Source organism: Lissotriton vulgaris, chromosome 1_1 (genome assembly GCF_964263255.1).
Source record: "Lissotriton vulgaris chromosome 1_1, aLisVul1.2, whole genome shotgun sequence".
NCBI classification, from domain to species: Eukaryota; Metazoa; Chordata; class Amphibia; order Caudata; family Salamandridae; genus Lissotriton; species Lissotriton vulgaris.
The window spans coordinates 1,381,934,825-1,381,954,151 of NC_141685.1; the positions used below are offsets into that span (position 1 = coordinate 1,381,934,825).

A 19,327-nucleotide genomic window follows, 5' to 3' on the forward strand; every position below is an offset into this window, starting at 1 on the left:
AGGAGCTTTTGAGAGGGACACAGGTGTGATTTCGGCACGTTGATGGAGAACCCCAGGTCGTGCAAGAGGTCTGCCGTCATCTGAAGGAGGTGGACGACTGTCTGGGGCGAGCCCGCCTTCAACAACCAGTCGTCTAGGTAGGGGAAGACTGAAACCCCTAACCTGCGCAGATGGGCTGCGACCACCGCCATCACCTTTGTGAACACCCGTGGGGCGCTGGTAAGGCCGAAGGGGAGCACGATAAACTGAAAGTGCTCCTGGCCTACCGTGAACCGCAGGTAACGCCGGTGGGCCGGCAGGACGGGGATGTGAAAATAGGCGTCCTGCAAGTCCAACGCTACCATCCAGTCTTGCGGGTCTAGAGCAGCCAAGACCTGAGCTAACGTCAACATCTTGAACTTCTCCTTCCGGAGGAAGCCGTTGACGTTCCATAGATCCAAGATAGGACGTAGGCCCCCCTTGTCCTTCTTGGGCACCAGAAAGTAGTGGGAATAACAACCACGCCCTACTTCTGGCCCAGGAACGCGCTCGATGGCCCCCTTGGCCAAGAGGGCCGTAACTTCCTCCTGCAGAAGTGTCAAGTGGTCCCCCGACACACGGTGGTTCTGCGGTGGCATGGCTGGAGGAGAGGTCTCGAAGGGGAGGGAGTAGCCCCTTCGGACAATTTGCAGCACCCACCTGTCCGAAGTGATCGTGCGCCAGTGAGCGTGGTGATGGCGAACCCTGCCACCCACTGGCGTCACATGGGGCCGAAAGCACGGACTAGGAGGATTTTGGGGTAGATGCTGCGGGGGAAGGTGTGGTCTGACCCCGCCGTTGTCCCCGACCGCCACCACGGCGGTTTCCACGGCCGCCACCGCGTTGGAAGGATTGTTGCGGCGCGTGGCTGGCAGCACGTGTGGGGGCGCCCCTTCCTTGGCCACGAAAGGGACGAAACGAACCCGGTTGCTGACGCTGGGTCGAGAGACCCAAGGACTTGGCCGTGACCCTGGAGTCCTTGAAGCGTTCCAGCGCGTGGTCCGCTTTGTCACCGAACAGGTGACAGCCATCAAACGGCATGTCCATCAGGGTATTTTGGACATCAGCCGAAAAATTGGCGGATCTCAGCCAGGCGTGACGACGAATCGCCACCGTCGTAGACATAGCTCTGCCCAGCGAGTCGGTCGTATCAAGACCACACCGAATTGAATATTTCGCTGCATCCCGGCCCTCAGCCACAGCCTGACCGAGCTTTGCCCGCACCTCCATGGGGCATTCTGGCAGCAGCTCCGCGACCGTATCCCACACAGAGTGGGTGTAGCGGCCCAAGAGGCAGGCGGTGTTGCAAGACCGCAGGCCCAAACTAATGGACGAGAAGACCTTTTTGCCAAACTGGTCATACCTCTTGGATTCCCGGTCGGGCGGGGCCGACGGGAATGCGGACTGGGAGGTCGAGGCCTGGATCACCAGACTCTCAGGAGTGGGGTGGGTAGACAGGTACTTGGGGTCGTCCGGACAAGGACGGTGGCGCCTGGCCACGTTCCGATCAACAGGCGCACCTGAAGCGGGCCTGGACCACGTGCCCAACAGAACGTCAGACAAGGCTTCATTAAACGGCAGCAGAGGCTCCAATGGGCATGACTGCGGTTTGAAGACCTCGGTGAGGATGTTAGGCCTCACGGCCGCGACGGGGAGCTCAAGGTTTAAGGCCTTGGCAGCCCTCATCAGCACCACAGAATAGGCAGCTCCCTCCACCGATGCCACGGTTGGAGGAGAGATCAAACCAGGGTTAGGGGAGTCGTCCAAACCACTGGCATCCCCCAAGTCACCTGTCCAGTCCGGGTCATACTGGCACTCGCGAGCCAGAGGGTCCTCGGACCCCTCCCAACCTTCACCGTACTCCTCATCCTCTCCGTATTCGGAGTCAATGATGAAGACCGGCTCCTCGGGGTTCATGGGCCCCATCGGCGCCGGGGCCGATCGACGCCCGTCCGGCGCCGCGTCCGGCGTCGGAGAAGGTAAGGGGACGGCGCCGCCCGGAGCCGGCGTCGGAACCCCACCGCCGGCCGGAACCGGCAGCGGAGAACCGGCGCCGCGCGGGGGCGGCGTCGGGGGTAACCCCGATGGCAACGGCGCCGGGGAGGCCGGAAGACCAGCCGGCGCCGATCCCGAAGGCCCCTGCGGCGCCGGGGTCGGAGCCGTCGGCGGCGCCGGGGCCGGAGCGCCCGACGGCGCCGAGGCAGGGACACCCGAACCGCCAGGGCCCCCAGACGGTAGCACTGGGCCCGAAGGCGCCGTAGGCCCCGTCGGAGAAGCGAGCGCCCTCATGGCCATGAGGAACGCCTCGATCTCCTCAGGCGTCGCACCATGCCCAGGGACCGGAGGGTATGAGGCAGGCCGCGCCGGCGACTCTCGCGGAGCCGCGGGGATGGGGTCACCCGAGCCCCCGGCCGCATCGCGCGAGCGTCGGGGGGAGTCGGGGGTACGATGACGACGCCCCGACTTCTTGTGCTTCTTACCTGACGAGGATGACGAGTGGCGTCGACTTACGGAGCGCCCGGCGCGGCTCCGCGACCGCTCCCTCGAACGCTCTCTCGACCTCCGGCCGGACCGGGACCGCTCCCGGTCCCGACGTGGGGCCGACACCCGGAGCTCCAGTAGCTTGCGGGACCGCTCCCGTCTAGCCTTGTTGGTAAGGGCCCGGCAGTCGACGCAGGAGTCCACGTCGTGGTCGGGGCCCAGACACCGGAGGCAGAGGCGGTGATGGTCTGTGACCGACATCGTGCGCTCACAGCCATCGCAATTCTTAAATCCTGGCATCCTATCAGGCACAATAGAGAAAAAGACAATCGAAAAACTTGGTCAAAGACCGGAGTACTGCTCTTCAGATCTGCGTCCACTGGCGCGGAAAAAAGAAGAACTGACGTCAGCGCGCGGAGGCGGCGTCTATGTACTCCAGCGACGTCATCACGGCGCACGACGCCGACGACGGACGCGGAGCCGCAGGGGACGCCTGCAGACGACGCCTACCGACGCGCAGGGGTACTGCTACGCAAAAGTTTCCGGATCCAGACTGACGCCTGGGGATATTCTAAGGTAAGGAATCTAACACTAACGTGTTTCTTTCAGATTAAGATTTTTATGTCAGGTAATATTATGACTGATACGCGCCAGATGTGTGAACCAGCTGAAGTGAAAGAGCACGCATACCAAGTTATGTCATCACGTAGAGCCTCCAGACTGTTCTGAACGGAGGTGGAAACGTGAGACTTGCCCCACGGCCTCTGTCAGATGGGTTCCCCATGTGTGTGAACTGAAGTGCATTTGCAATGAAATAGGGGAACGGAGCTCACTGGCACAGGTTCATCTTGTCACATGATACGGGTAGGCACATTTTGTGCAGACTGGGAGATATATTTATTGTTTTATTCATCAGAACGATGTAATAATTGAGTTTCGAAAGAAGAGTATGCTTATGTTAGGTCAAAGCCTTCTGAAATGTGTCAGGGAAAAATGCCCAGTGATTACTGGGACATGAAGATTTTGGTGCAGTAAGCATCAAAATCACCGCACAACAATCTGAATGTTGCTCCCCAGCAGTGATTTTTATTCGGTGCGATAAATATCGGCACAGACTACTTTAAACGACGTCCTAAGTTTTCAGCTCGGAGCTTTATGTTTGAGGTGCAATGAGCCTCCAGTGCCATTGTACAAACTGCATTATGTCGTTCTCTGTTTTGTAGTTTCTTCCCTGCAACAGCTCGGAGTTGTCCCTACTAGCTGCCAAGTTTCCAGTGTTCTTCTCCACCTTTGTCATGGAGTTTATCCTTTTGGCTTTTACCCTGCCCACAGGTTACATGTGTTGATCACTTCCGGAGAATGTCAGGAACTGTGTGCACTGCAACCCTACCTATTCCTGAGCTATTTATAAGTAAATAGACAACCTACATAAGTTCAAGTCAAAATATGTTTGTATAAGGTTGAGACAATTGTGGATTTCAAAGTTTTTCACGCAACGTTGAGCAAATGTGCAGGTCTTTTGTGGTATTTCATATGTTCATGATCTATTCATATGGTCACTGCGCTGGGTTGTCTATATGTAGCAATAGTGAATTTGTCAAGGGTATCCCATGTGTGCCCCATACATATAACAAGTCTAGCATTTTTCGGTTGCATTGTAGATGCTGCTTCTCTTAACTGCAATTTATTTCTATTTCTTCAGTAACAGTTATTGTTTGTTACTATACTTTTTGGCTATGCACTCTCCTCAGATCATCACTCTGAATAGCTCCTATTTCTTAGCGCTGTATTATTTAGCATTCTCCTTCAAGCTTCTCAATAAGGCCCGAACAGTGAATCTCCATGTTAAGATCTTAGTTCTGTCTTGTGCCCGATTTTACCATACCTCTGGTCTGGAATGTGACAGCAGGGAGTTTGGCCTAATATGCAGACTTCATATTTAAATAGGAAGTCCTTCGTAATAATGATGTATTCCAGGCTATTTTATATGAAGAATAAATTGGTTATATTTAAATTCAGGTTTCATGCTTGACATTTCATTTTTTAGTGTTCACTGTAGCAATGTCTGTGATTTATGATTGGGTATCCTGGTGCTCTATAAGGTAATCATTTACTATGCTTTAAAAGTTAATACAATCTAATATGTAATGAAAAATGTGTTGAACAATGCTTTGTTTTGGCCTTTCTGTCTCCCAAATTGTCTTGGGGGTAGAAGTTCAACCCCCCAAACTCCCCCTAGTCATTGCTCACAGCGCTTGCTCGCTACACACCATGTGGGGCTTGGTCTCACTTTAACTTTGTTCTCTCTGATTCACTACTTGCGTCTATTTTTGGTGCTCTCTGAAAGAATGCCTATGAATACATATGACTGGGTGGGTAACCTGATGTTCTTTAAGGTCATAATCTACCGTTTACTGTGCTTTGAAAGTTGATACAATTTGAATATGTAATGAAAAAATGTGCTGTAAAATTCACCATTTTGGTCTGTCGCTACGCTCGCTCGCTACGTGCTGGATGGGGGCTGGTTTCCTACGCGCCGGATGGGGGCTGGTCTGGCAAAATTTGCCAGGGCTGCTTTCAGTTCCCAGTCCGGCCCTGGGGCTGGGCTGGGCAGGGCCCAGGGATTCCCCTGGGCCCAAGCAGCAGCACCCCCCTGGCAGATTCAAGTCCGAAAACAAGAACATTTTGGAAGGGGACACAGCCCCTTTTTATACTATAAAATCCTTTGTCTAAAGGGTGAAGGCAGTGTGAGAACCAGCTAGAACTGGTTTTAGGGAACTCCTTTCAGGGTGAGGGGCAGAGGCGACAGTCGCTTAGCAGGAGGTGGAGCCAGCATTGTGGCAGGCAGGCACAGCCCTCTTCACTCCCAGGTGCTATCTCCTCCACTTCCCTGGCAGCAAATTCAGCCTTTCATCCACGGGCTGACTCAGACAACCTCCTGGGGCTCCCCAGCCCCTGTCACCCTCAAACCAGACAGTCAATCCACAAGCAGGCCCAGGTACTCCTGGACCAGGCTCACCAGCCAATCACACGCCAGACACAAATTACACAGATATGCCAACTTCTAGAAGTGGCACTTCTACACTAGACACACATGCCGCATATATCATTACGCAGCATTTAATCTCACGAGTTTGCACATACCAAATCCGCCCCTGCACTCCCCACACATCAGGAACTACCATGGGCATACATATTCCCCATTCATTCCTATGGGAGGGCAGGTCACTCACCACACATACACAGAGAGCTCAAGCGCTTTACACTGTATCACAGTGAAAAAGTGCGCAGAGGCCTAAAATCACCGACACCAGGTCACAGAAACAGGCTAGGAAAAAGCAAAAAGTCTCGGGGTGAACCTGCCAAAAGGGCCGGGTCCAACAGCTGATGATTTTTAGAGATGAAGGATTGTGTAAAGAGAATTGTGTTCTCCTCAATGGATGGCTCCTTTAAGCACCATTGCAGGCCCTGTTACTTGCCAAAGAAAAATCAAAACAGCATCAATATTCTACAGTGACATCACAGACAATGGCGTGTGTAGCTGGGTCACATGATCAGGTCACGGCCACTGAAACACTACATTTCTAACAAATCAATTCAGCAGCATTCAACCAGGAGAATCCAAACCAAAGTAGAATGAAATGAGGTATCTGCACCTGGCTGTCACACGCCTTCCTGAAGAACTAAGCAGGGAAAGATAAAAGGGAAAGCCTAGAAACTACCTCACATTGGACCAGCAGACCCACTTCTCACCATACCATCTTCAACATGGCTGTGCTCAGAAAGAACTAATCAGCCCATTGCTAAAATGTCCTCACTGAAGTTCAAAAGATAGCCCTGTCACCACTCTCCCTCACTTCAGTGTCTCGATCTCCACCCTCCAGCTACACAAATGCAGGCAGTATACTTCCACTGTCCGCGGAAGCTGTAGGCCATAATCCCATCTTAGGTCATGTTAAACCAGGGGCAATCCAAACATGATCCTGCAGGTCCCAGAAACCATTCTTTCACCACCTCATGGAGCCTTGTTGCTAACCATACTGTCCACACATGCTGTCACATCGGCAGCTTCTTGGTTGCCTGGATGGATGTAGGATGGCACATCGCAAACGTTATCGTATGCCCTCACATCACCGTTTTTACATCGCATGTTCCTTTACATCGTAAGTAATCACAACACACCCAATCACGTCACATTTCAATTGAAAAGCATACAAAATACATTCACACCGCATACAAACACCCTGCATGGTTCTAAATCGCGTTTTTACCCCTAGGCGCATTCCCCTGACCCTAAGGCCTAAACTACACTATAAGCAATGTATTAAACACACCCCTTAAAGCCTAAAACTATCATATACGACCCTTAACCCTGAGCCCTAATGCTAAGGTTTAAAACACTACCATATACGCCCCTTAACCCTAAGCCCTAACCCTAAAGCCTAAAACACTACCATATCCGACCCTAAGCCCTAAAAGCCCCAACCCTAAAGTCTAAAACACTACCATATCCGCCCAAAGCCCTAAAAGCCCCAACCCCTAAAACACTACTGTATACTACTATTAACCCTAAGCCATAAAGCAGAAAAACCCTCCCCCTCCACGTTCTTCACAGTCCTCTGTTTTGCCGATGGTACTTCTGAATGTGCTAATCTAGCATTTGTCTCTTACATGACTCACTGCTTGTGCTCCTTCTGCTTTTACCTCCACAGGGGTGATACAAGGCAAGTGTTCCTTCTAAGCTAGAAGCCCTCCTCCCACTATATCAGTGTAGGTGTTGTATGTAGAATTAGAAGATACATGTTCCAATGCAGAGAGGTTAGATAGGTATACAGGATTGTTAGACTCATACCTTTTTGTATTTTCCAGCATATGGCGGGAGGAATTGTGATTACATGCTCAGCACCCCTGTTAGCTGGCAACCTTTTCTTTCCTTACAGGTTAGTGGAAGTATGGGTACATCCAAGTATGATGGGAGTAGGGAGGAATTGGAAAGGCTTAGGTGGTCATTTGTTCTTTTGTATTCACAGGTCACCCTCCCCGCTGTCCCCATCATTCCCTTTCCCCGCTTGACCATCCTTTAGTCTGTGTGCATTCATATCCAGACTTGGACTGTCGAGAGGTGGACCACATAGAGCATTGGTTCGATCCTGAGGATACGTTAAGGCCTGGGACAGTTCGACATTTAAATGGAAAAATATGAGTGCAGGTACTCGACAACGGAGCAGTGGACCCAGGTGGAGTTTGAGGCCGGCAAAAGGGTGGGGCAAGGTGCAGGGCTGTTTTTCGGTCGAGCCTAAGCAGCGCATGCGCTGCTCTGCAAGGCATGCGTTTTTCAAGTATAGACTTAAAGTCCCGCCCACTCTCCACCTATATTTGTCATTGGCTTGTGTCAATGTCCGTGATAAATGCTGGCTTCTGATTCGTTAATAGGCCTGTTAGTCCCTCCTTCTCTTAATTTGAAACCTCCCATGAGGACTGGCCCTTTTACTTCTGTTGCAAAATAGTACGCCTTATTTAGTCTGTAAGCACTACTTCTTTAATGAGTTTCTCCTACTACAGGCACGACATGCTGTCCTCCAACATTCAGCGCGCCATGCGCGTTTTCACTTTTCAAGCAGCCCGGGACAATGGTGGCCGCTTATTTGAAATGAAATAGGTCTTGCATTTACAAGAGTTTGCGTTATTGGCATTGTAAATGACAATGCCTTTTATTTATGTGTTAATTATCAAAAAAAATAAAAGGCATTGTCATTTACAATGCCAATAGCTTTAACGCTCGCAAATGAGAGACCTATTGAATTGCAAATGCTTGTTTATCATGTGGTGTTTGATGTCATTTGCTTTAATTGTTCTTCTTCTATTTAAAGGCCTTAGTCTGGTTAGTGAGTGCATCGCAAAAAATCTGCATTCCTTTTTCTTGTTTCATCACTTCTGCCACTTACTGACCCGGACACTTTCCTCTCGGAACTTCCTTGTCTGGATTACTGACAACAGGTTCTATCCAAACATGTGAAAAATAACTAGTTTTTTTTTTACACATTTGGCTTTTTCTTCTTGAGAAAGGGGCATTTTCCTACCACGTATTCCAGTGTTTAACGACATTATGACTTCCAGAAATGGTCACCCTTACCTAGGACAGCGAAATACCCAGATTACGGTTAAGGATATAGCCTTTACACATTCTTCCACATGCACAGAAGATGTCAGTGCCAGTGTCTTGAGTGTTGCATCTTAGCCGAAAGTTACATGAATGGGGCCATCGGGAACTTACTTTAAAGGAATGGTCTGTATTATCAATCCTTAGAAAAACTGTATATTGCCACCACTGCTTCATGTCAACAACTCAGGACATGGAGATGAGACCTATGTTGGATTATCGTGTCATCTGGACCAACAAAAAGTCAAGTTACCAATTTCACATGCAGTTGAGTAATTTAGGGGAGAGGTGCATACCAGTTTACCATGCCGGGAATAATCCTGTCCCAAAACACAGTAAATACATACATACATATTTGTGTACATACATACATATTTGTGTACATACATACATATTTGTGTACATACATACATATTTGTGTACATACATACATATTTGTGTACATACATACATATTTGTGTACACACACACACACACACACACACACACACACACACACACACACACACATCTGAAAAAAGCAAGTACACAAATATCAATATACATCCACCCAAAACACCCACACTGAGCCATACATACCAGTCTTCAGGAATAAGCCATTGGAGAGGGGGGGCACTGGCGGCCTAGACAAGGGCGTGGCCTCCTCTCACTTCTGCTGTAATATGATTTGCTGATAAACTACACCCAAACCCTACTTCCAATATATACAAATCATAAAATTTCCATCACTGGGCAATATTACCTAATATTTGGCATATTTGTGGCCACTCATATTGCGTTTCTAATGCAGATTTCAAGTTTGCGCAAATGGCCACGGTGTCCACATAATCCAGCAAAATCCGAACCACTTTTCCGACTGAATACATCGTCCAGGGGACCGTGAAAAATTCACAGAACTGAAACAAAAATCAAAGTTTACATTGAAATATATTCTACAGAAGGGTCAGAGCAGATCGTGTTAAGAGTGCAAGATGCAAGTTTATCAGAATTATTCAGAAATGTTGCGACCATTTAACTAATTTGACTTTGAAATAATTACCATAATTCCTCAACATGATATATTATAACGTCTAGTTGATCCAATGTACTTTCCAATTAACTTCACCCACCCCTATTAAAATACTTGCCAGCAAATGTTATGGGTCAGTGACTAAATCATGTGGCAAACACAGCCAAATTAGGCAGCATTTAGTGGCAGACTATGCAGCTCTGTTATCTTGCTATTTTGATTGACATTTTAACACCTTGATACCAAAAAATCCTACAGGCTTTTAAAGTACTAAGGGTTCTTAAGTAAGAAAAACATGTATATTGATTAGGTCCTATTAAAACCATTTTCACCAGCAAATAATTACTTAGTCGTGCATGGAAGTTCAGGAACACTATTTTATTAACATTGTCACTGATAACTCCGAAAGTAAAATAATGTGCGTTAGGAGAAATCTGCACTACTTTTCCAGAGGGCTACAAATGCCCTTGTGCACCATAGGCAACCTATAAAACAAGCATTGGCAATACCAATAGGTCTGTCTTCAAAGGAATGTTGTACGGTAATGAGAAGCATTACAAATAGGTAACATGGGTGGAAGTAAAGAACTGTAGAATAATATGGAGGTTAAAAGGTCAGGTGACAGTTGCACTATCAAGCCACCTAAAACACCATGTGACTTTCCAATCAGTGTTGCTGCCAGAGAAAAACAGCATAAATTATTGAGTTATCTAAGACACTTTAAAAGCATTCCAATGTTGGTTGTGTGTGTGTGTGTGTCCCTGAAAGTTCAAGCTTAGGCAGCTTGAAAAATAAACAAAATGATCCCAGCTATGTGGAGGGCAAGCACTTTTTTGTGGAAGGGCACACATTCTGCTGATTAAAACCATGTACTCCAGGCTCCCAACATATGGGCAGACCTAAAGCTCCTCTCTAGAGATGCTCACATAATTGTCTAGCAGCAGCTTTGCCACTAAGCTAAAGACAAAGAATATGACCAAGGACCTATTTTAGAGTTTGGCGGATTGAATACTCCATTACAAAAGTGCTGGTTGTCCTATCAACTGTATTTCAAGTGCATTTTAACCTATGACACTTGTAATATGACGGATGGGATATACGCCACTTTTGAGATGGATCATCCCATAGTCAAAGCTCTAAATAAGGCCCTAATGTGTAGTAATGTAATATCAACCCACTCAAAGTTATTTTCCACTCCACACCAAGTCTGATACATAGAGCTAAAATATATCATTACATGACACCCATTCTCAAAAACCTTCATTGTTCCCAAGGTGCTGCATACCAAGAATCCTCCATACTTCACAGAATTACTCACCATTTCAGAATGCTCAAGAAGCTTCTAAAGCCAAAACTCTTTGAGTCTGATTACGAGTTACTGATACTCATGGTGGCACAGCAGTGGAGGTCCATCTTCTTCTGGATTACAGCTCTCACCGTGGTATCAGCGGTGGACCACCGGATGTACCACAGAACAGTCATTCCTTGGTGGTGGTGGAGCTGTGTCACAATGTCAAATGCAGCTAGTCCCGCTGAGCATATTCCTGCCCTGCCAGCCATTTCATGGTGGGAGCCCTGTCATGAAAAGGCTGGCGATGCAGAAACAAAGGGGCCCCTTCAGAGCCCCCATGCCCCCCACCATGGAGATACATTCAGGGGGGCACACCATGTGCCCCACTGTTTGTATTCCCCCAAATTTCTAGCACAGCATGGACATCACCGTTCATGCCGTGCTGGAACTTTTTTTGCCGTTCCTATTGAGGTGCCAGTTTTCCAGGCACCACCATGGGAAAGGCAAAGGACTGTGTGCCTTACAGAAGTTGAATGTGTAATAAGGCGGTGGTCTTTGAGCGGCTTTGGCGCAGCTGTGCCGGCGGAGAGCTGGCGCAACTGCGCCAAAGTCGTAACCGGACATTTACAAGAGTTCGAGATTTTAGCATTATAAATAGCCTTTTATCCTAACGTTCTCTTTACTTTTATGTTAAAACATTACTGAATAGAGAGGGTTGGCTAATATTAATGTATCTCTTTGCTATTCATTTATCTCTTCATGTTTATTCATTCCCAAGTATATCTTTTTATGTATGTTAAAACAAGAATATCCTTGACAAAGAAACCAATTAATCTTGACGTGCATTGACAAAAGCCATGATTGATGGAAGTGGGTACATAAAAACTGTGAAAATAGAAAAATATATTTCAAACGATAACAATCCTAGAATTAGATAAGAAACGAAATTAATTGAGCATAAATATACGAGAAGAAATATGAATATTAGCCCAAGTGGGTAAGAGTGGCCGCAGAGGAGATGCGGCCTATAATCCGTCCTCATACTAAGCTGTTTTTGAGTTTGAGTGGTAACAGGCAGGGCCTGCTAGGATAAAGAAGGGAGATGTATTTAAAATTCCTTAGAGACTACGAAGGGCATTCAATGAGTGACTCAAGTGTTACTCTTCCAGCTCAGGGAAATTATCCATGTTACACCAACAAGGAAGATAAAAGAACACAGGCAGCTTCATTAACCTGCTGCATCAGCCTGCTCCCTAAGGTGCTCTACGGCACTCACTAAGTTTCAAGAGGGGCTTTACTCATGCCTACCCAACCCAGCAATAGCCCACACTGAAGGCTTAAAGAATCTTCTCCATACTAAGTGAGGGAGAAGTGAAAGTTTCCCACAAATGTTAGTGACAGAGCTTTATGCCATCTACGCATTTGATGTCTGCCACGTACCAAGGTAAAGAGTCATGCATCCTTTAGCGTTAACATAGGGTATCCTTCTGGGTGATAGGGCGCACTACAAATCTGCATAACATAGGGAGTTGATGAGAGATCTCCAGTGTGGTGATCTCGAAGAGTGGGCAAGGGTAGGAAATGGGAACACGTTGAATGCTCAAGCGCTTCCAATAGATATAGATTGATTTTAAATAAAATGTAATGAGGTAAAATTATTTCATCAACAGCAATAAGGGTTCCATTCCTTACTGTAGGCAACTCCTCAGATTCTACTGAGTTACAAATTCCTTCAGATGGCACAAGTAAGCAGCGGATGCCCAGTCCTAACAGTCTGAAGAGCATCTAGAGACTTTAACCCCCATTTGCTATTACTCTTGGTACACAGGACTGGAATCAAACAAACAAGAGCACATTCACTGGAGCACGGTGAGAGCAGTAGCAAGAATAAGAGAAAAGTAACTTTTTATAAAGAAATTGTAATCATAAAAATAAATGCTTTCTACTTAGTCAGTTATAAAATTATTTGCAATAAATAGTTATGTAGTGAAACAATATGCCATATTATCACTCAACAAGGTGGGAATACCCTCAAAACCCTTTGTTGGTGGTTTGTCATGGTGCAATCTTTTCCAGAGAAAGTATACCAGTCCACTAGTTCTTACTCTTCCCTTAAGGTCTAACTTTGGCACTACTTACTGCAGAATGATATTGGAAAGCACTCACCGGATTGTCTTTTATATCAGACGATGCCCATTCAGGAAGTATATCCTCTTCCAGGTTTGACCATGAGAATGAATTTCCAAAAATATCACTATGCATGCAGTCAAAACAGAGTTCAGCCTGGTATCCATTATTCAGCAGCAACCTTAGCATGAGCTCGTCATTTAAGGCATATTGGATAGCACTTGGAAAATGGGTATCATATTCACCCATGAAGAAGCAGTTGACATTTGCTCGGTAAGATAGAAGTAAACTGACAATCTCGTGGCTTCCAGACCTTACCGCCACAAGAAGGCAATTCAGTGGATCTTGGTTTGGGTCAGCACCAGCCTTGAGTAAAACCTCGGTGCACAAAATGTCAATGTTGGACACAGCGAAAAAGAGTGCACTTTTTCTATCGTCATCATAGTTTTCTGCCATGTTCTCGGCCAAAAGGTCATTGACGTCAAACCCATTTTCAATAAGAAGCTCCAAGCACTGCACGGACTGTCCCTCTGCCGCTGAGTGAATGGGACTTGCCCCACTTTTCTTCACTGCATGTTTAGATGTAGCAGGAATGAGAATCTTCAAAGCCCTGAAAACAAAGAAAACATTTAACATCTAGGTCTGGACTAGATGCCATCTGCAGGGTGACCTTCTGCACTCCGGGTCTTTGTGGAGCCTGTGTCCAATCACTTTTCACCTACAAATCATTGTTTTCAGGTGTGTTAGTCTGATTAGTGCAATAGAAGCAAGGCATGAATAAAAGAATGCTTTAGGTGATCACACGAAAGTTCAGTACTCAAAAAGTGTCTTAAGGACTTGAAAGGAGGTGGACACTCTTCAATTCAATCTTAAGTAAAAATGGGCAGATTTACAAGCCCCTTGCGCCACTTTTGCGCCACTTTTAACATGGGAAAAGTGACGCAAAAGTGGCGCAAGGGGTTTGTAAATCTGCCACAAAGTATTTACGAGGCACATCGTCAAACTGTACAACTCAACAGCAACAAAGATAAGGAGAATTCAGAATAACCTGGAATCTATGAAGGTGGGACTCCTAACCATACTTGTTCAGCATTATAATCAACTGAAATACACACACACCTTGAAATGGAACTTAGAAGTTTTATTTCAATAAAAGGAACGCAAACATACAGAAAACTGATCTATAAGGAAAACAGCGGGATCTAGAATTCAGATTCAGTGAAAACTAGATTCAATGAATATATTGAATGGAGTGTTTTACCATTGAAGTTATTGCTTTCAGATAAGCCTTTATAAATTAAGTCTCTTTGACCATTTAAATGTCAGCCTCCCAAACAACAGTTCTCAGTCTAGTTACAGTTCAGTATTTCCACACCATTTGAGAACCATGAACAAAGATGGCAGCGCAATGGTTCTCACAGTTCTAGCTGGAAACATGCAAAATATAATTTCCCTGAAATGTTCCAGGTTGAGGCAAATATTTTACAGAGCTACTCATGCTTGTAGTGTGCTGCTGATAATATACCAGTTTACCAAATAATTTATTTACTGATTTATTTACATCAGAGGCATTATATTTCACATATGCCACAAATGTCAGCCTGCCTGGAGTGATCGTGTATGCTCAAGTAGACCACTGCTACATACTGTGGCATAGGGTTGTTCATTGTATTAAAAGGCTGCTCATGGGCTAATGTAAGCACATGCTACTTCTGACCTTCATGTTTCCGAGTTTACAGGCGTTGTCCTTATCCTTTATTTTGTTACAGCAGAGCACTATGGAATTGCTGAAATGTCCCCGCACATTCTCTTGCCTGTCCTTCATCTTTCCTGTAACTACTGAATACAGTAACTTGGCCCCGAAGCTTCATGGACCCACCACCATGCCCTGCTACTGTGTACAGAGATGACAATACAGACAACATGCACCATTCCGACCTGCACCTTTATGGGCTAGGCCACCTGCTCCCTTCTGCCCATATTTCAGTGTATGTCTGCCCAGTAAACAGTCCATAAAATGGAGTTATGGGAGCAACACAGCTTGCTGCTGGTTTCTAATGACTGGTCTAGTGTCCTGAAGCCAGGCAGCTCAGGATGCTGTACTGTATTAGGCAGCCATAGCTAGAGTGACTGTTCTTTTTGGATTAGATGGGCAACTCATTCAATCCTAGAAGCACCCCTTAGACTGCGGCCATCATGTGATTTCCAGAGGTCTTTAGGCTTGAGGGCTGCCAGAAGCTGTACCACCAACTTTCACAATTGAGGCCCATTTTGCTCTTTCTTTCTCCTAATCCTAAGGGTCAGGGCGGTGCTTAACTCTAGACTTAATTACTGCCTTTATTAAGACTTCCCAGTTCTCAAAATCTAACAGCTTCAAAGAGGTCAGAATACCACAACTTGGCTGACTGGAATTAGGAAAGAAAGAGGGCGTGTCCTATGCTAGATGATTTCTGCCTTAGTTGCCAGTGAAAAACCACATTTGCTAAAGTTTGGCATATTAATATTTTCAGACAAGCTCAAGAGTCAAGGTAAGTGGCTACTGATAGTTTCTCAAAATTAGCTCCAATTCAGAAGCAGGTGAGCCTGCTCCAACCACTGTCCCATTGTCAAGAATTTCTTGCTCATGGAAATAAGGCAGCTCCCAATTCTGATTACATATCAGAATAGTACACACAACATGGGATTTTGGGATCCAAGGGAAGACTTTATAGACCTTTGAGGAAAAATTTCCCCTTTAACATATATACTTATAATAATATATCTCCTCGAGTCTGTTCTTATATGTTTGATGAGCCACATTTAACCAATTCACAATTACAATACTTGTGTTGTCATGATTAAATCCAATTGGGAATACATCCCTTAAGGACTAGAACCCACACTCACCCTTGGGTGACATGCTTCATCATGTGGGTTCCTCCTTACCAGCAAGAAGACCTAGTCTTGTTGGGAGCTACGACTTCCAGGATTTTAATGAAGGAGCTCAGAGATGTTTTCTTAGTATGTTGTAATAGGTAGGAAAATATATCCCATATGAGAGCTAGTGGGGTGAAGTAATTGTAGTGCAGTAAAAAGTGATTAAGCATATGTGTAAATAAAAGTGTATTAAAACTGTCTAGATCGATATACTACACAATTTTATTCACATGTTCAATCTGACAGGATTAAAAACAGGGCAATTAAGTAGTATGGATTTGAACTACTTAAGGTCGACATGTTTCAGCCATGTGATCTTCCATTAGTATCGGTGGCTTTCTTCAGGACCTACAAAAGATGGAAATATGCTACTGCCAATAAGTGTATAATAAACAAAAAGTGATAAATATATATACCAAACTAGTATTCCTGTGGCGTGATACCTGGTATTACTGCGTTTATCTAGAGACAAGAAAAAAAGGAAAAATGTGTATATACACTCACACAGATCCCTTCATATAAAGTGCTCTTATTTCTGACATTATCCATTGTCAATTGTTATTGAATATCTCAACATTTGTTTTCAACTTACTCATTGGTAGGATAATAAACCTCACCTCAACCTGGCAGGCAGCTCAGGGAAGGAGGCCCTGCACTGCGGAAAAAAATAGAAGTAATAAGATCTTCTAATATAAAGTTATTAGTGCTTTATAAAACCAAAACATAACTGCTGTATGCCACCAAAAAATGGGGTGCACCCAGATAATACACTAGGTAGAGGGCTTCTCTATTTGACATTTCGGAAGAAAAATCTGTATCTCAGGTGGATATTCACCTTGAGATGCCCATTAACTTGATGCAACCAGTATTTTGTGTATCAATTCATTTATTATTGCACCAAAAATTGGGCCATTCAATCCTATGCCTGAGGTCCTGACTTAATATCACGTTACCAAGGGCAACAGAGCTAGAGTATATAGATAGCAAGCTCTATTTACTACCATCTTGTAATGCTGTCTCAGGCATCTAGGTTTTGTAAAACGATTCCTACGATTAATTAGAAAGATAAGGAATATGCAGTTAGATAAATGCCGAAATTCCCCCTCAGTGTTATAAGTAGGTAAAAATAGGTAAAAATAAAAATACAGCGTCCAGCTTAGTAAGCCTTATCTCTCCGTCGGTACCTCGTTGTGGATGTAGAGACTGCCTCGGGAGGTAAGATACTGGCTTGCTAAGCTGGTTTATGTAGTGTCTTGATTACCAAACAAATTGCCTCGCGGTGGTCGGGGACCTTTTCTTAGAGGTATAAATTAATGCCTGCTTCAAGGAGAAACACAAGAGCATGCGCGATGGCGGAACGCTATATTTTCGCGCATGCTCGTTGCTCACCGTATTTTAGAATCAGTGTCTTAGAAGCTTCATAAGGGGTATATATGTAAAATGCTATGCCCTTCCCGCATATTGTATCCTACTTGTTGACTACTTGGTGGCAACGAAAGAGCACACGCGATTACAAGACAATATATTCTCGCGCATGCGCGTTGTCACCGTTTTCTTCGGCGCTGCGCTAAATTTCAAAATAAGTGCCCAGATTTATCTGCGTAGGTCGTATATTACATGCGTTGATCGTTCATAAAACCTCCTAGCCGACACGTGTTTCGTCTGATATGGCGTTAATCCACAGACTTCTTCAAGGCTAGAACAATGTAATTTTACAGTTTTACAACCTGTACATATGTATGTTTATTTCCAACATCCTTATTTTTCAAGAACTCAGATTTCAAAAAGAGTCCCATTATAAAGTGTTGCAAGTTATCAACATCAGAGAACAGGTGCGATATCACCTAGAGACCACACAAGGTGCTCTAAAGGGAAAGTTTTTATAAGTGGTAATCACCAAATGACAAAATATATAAAAAGGTATAGTAGAAAAGAGTCCCACCACCGTGAGCTTTATCCTATGTGCGATTTAAGTCAACACACAGTCAAACTTTCAATATTCATAAGTGTGAGTTTCTTGTTGTGGCCAGAGAGAGATAGCCCCGCACATCAACATAACGTGCTCAACCGAAATTATGAATCCGTCATAAGTACCTTAAATTGAATAAATTCGGCCTCTAATCTCCTGTTCAACACCCCTGCCACACCGTCAATGGGGTTTAGTTGTCCTCTTGGCTATCAATAAAAGACCGCAATTCAGAACCTAAAATTCGTCTATCTATATACATATCAAAGGCCAATCTTAATTGCATAATATTTAGTACTCACTCTATTTTCCGTTGTTTTTAGCCCGTGGGTAGTGGGTAAAATCAATCTCTCTCCATACAATATTAGTCGGGTATTTTCCTCCTGTAGTCAAATTAAAATAAGTGGAATTCTGCTAGTTAGGAAATATTCATTTCCGTCATCATTAGAGACATTTAGATTTAATATCTGGGGTCAATCTTTAGGTGACCCACACTTTAGACATAATAAGCTGTGAGAATTAACCCACTTTACTGACAGCAAGTTCTAATCGCTGTAGTTGCGCGCACTACACGACCCATGTCCATTAATAAAAGCGCAGCAAGTCGTGCCCGGCAAGTTAACGCCGCCACGTGAAGAGATCTGTATATGTGCAGGGTCTCACCTGTGACGATATCTCGTCTTCTCCAAAACCGGGTTCCTGGCGTTCAGCACCCGCGCCATGTCGGAGTGTCTACAAATACCCACATCCGGTATCGGACATAGAAAAGGGACCAGCCGCATATGGTGTGGTTTCCAAAGTGGAAATCCGCGCCATCTTTGAATATATTAGTCGATATCTTATCCCTACCATATCTAATGTCTACTCCAGGTTGTGTAAGTATATAAGTGCACACCGAATAAGAAAATAGAAACACAGACACCCAATGAAAATTTCCATCACCAGGTGTCATTTCCTTCAGTCTCATTATTAACATCATAACACTACGTTTTCACAGAGTCAGTTGCTGGTAAATATAACGTTCTTGGTCTGGACAGAGATTATCTGCCTGAACAATCTAAAACAGAGCGTATCATACGATCCCAGCATGTGGTAGTCAATATTATCTCAAAATTCATATTGTGCCCAATCGCGTTAGTGTTATGAAAATTTACAGTAAAATATAAAGACAGCATCATTTCTCATAGGTATACTTAAAAGTAGCTTTACCCGATCATAATAAAATCACAAAACATGATTAAAAACATGCTTATCAAAAGGTCATGTACATTTGGAGATTCAACATATAAACACAATGACTGTTCTTTGAGTCATAAGTTCCAAATGAGTCATATTCAAATGATTTACACCAGTTAGCAT

At 45.1% G+C, this 19,327-nt stretch overlaps 1 protein-coding gene across 1 annotated transcript in view; it reads right to left on the minus strand.

Annotated features, from left to right (window-relative positions):
- The window catches only part of ASB15 (ankyrin repeat and SOCS box containing 15), a 178,886-nt gene that overhangs the window by 48,219 nt on the left and 111,340 nt on the right, over positions 1-19,327 (minus strand). The window contains 2 exon segments of the mRNA XM_086929604.1: positions 9,402-9,555; positions 13,126-13,696. Coding sequence (XP_086785730.1) covers positions 9,402-9,555; positions 13,126-13,696 — 725 coding nt within the window.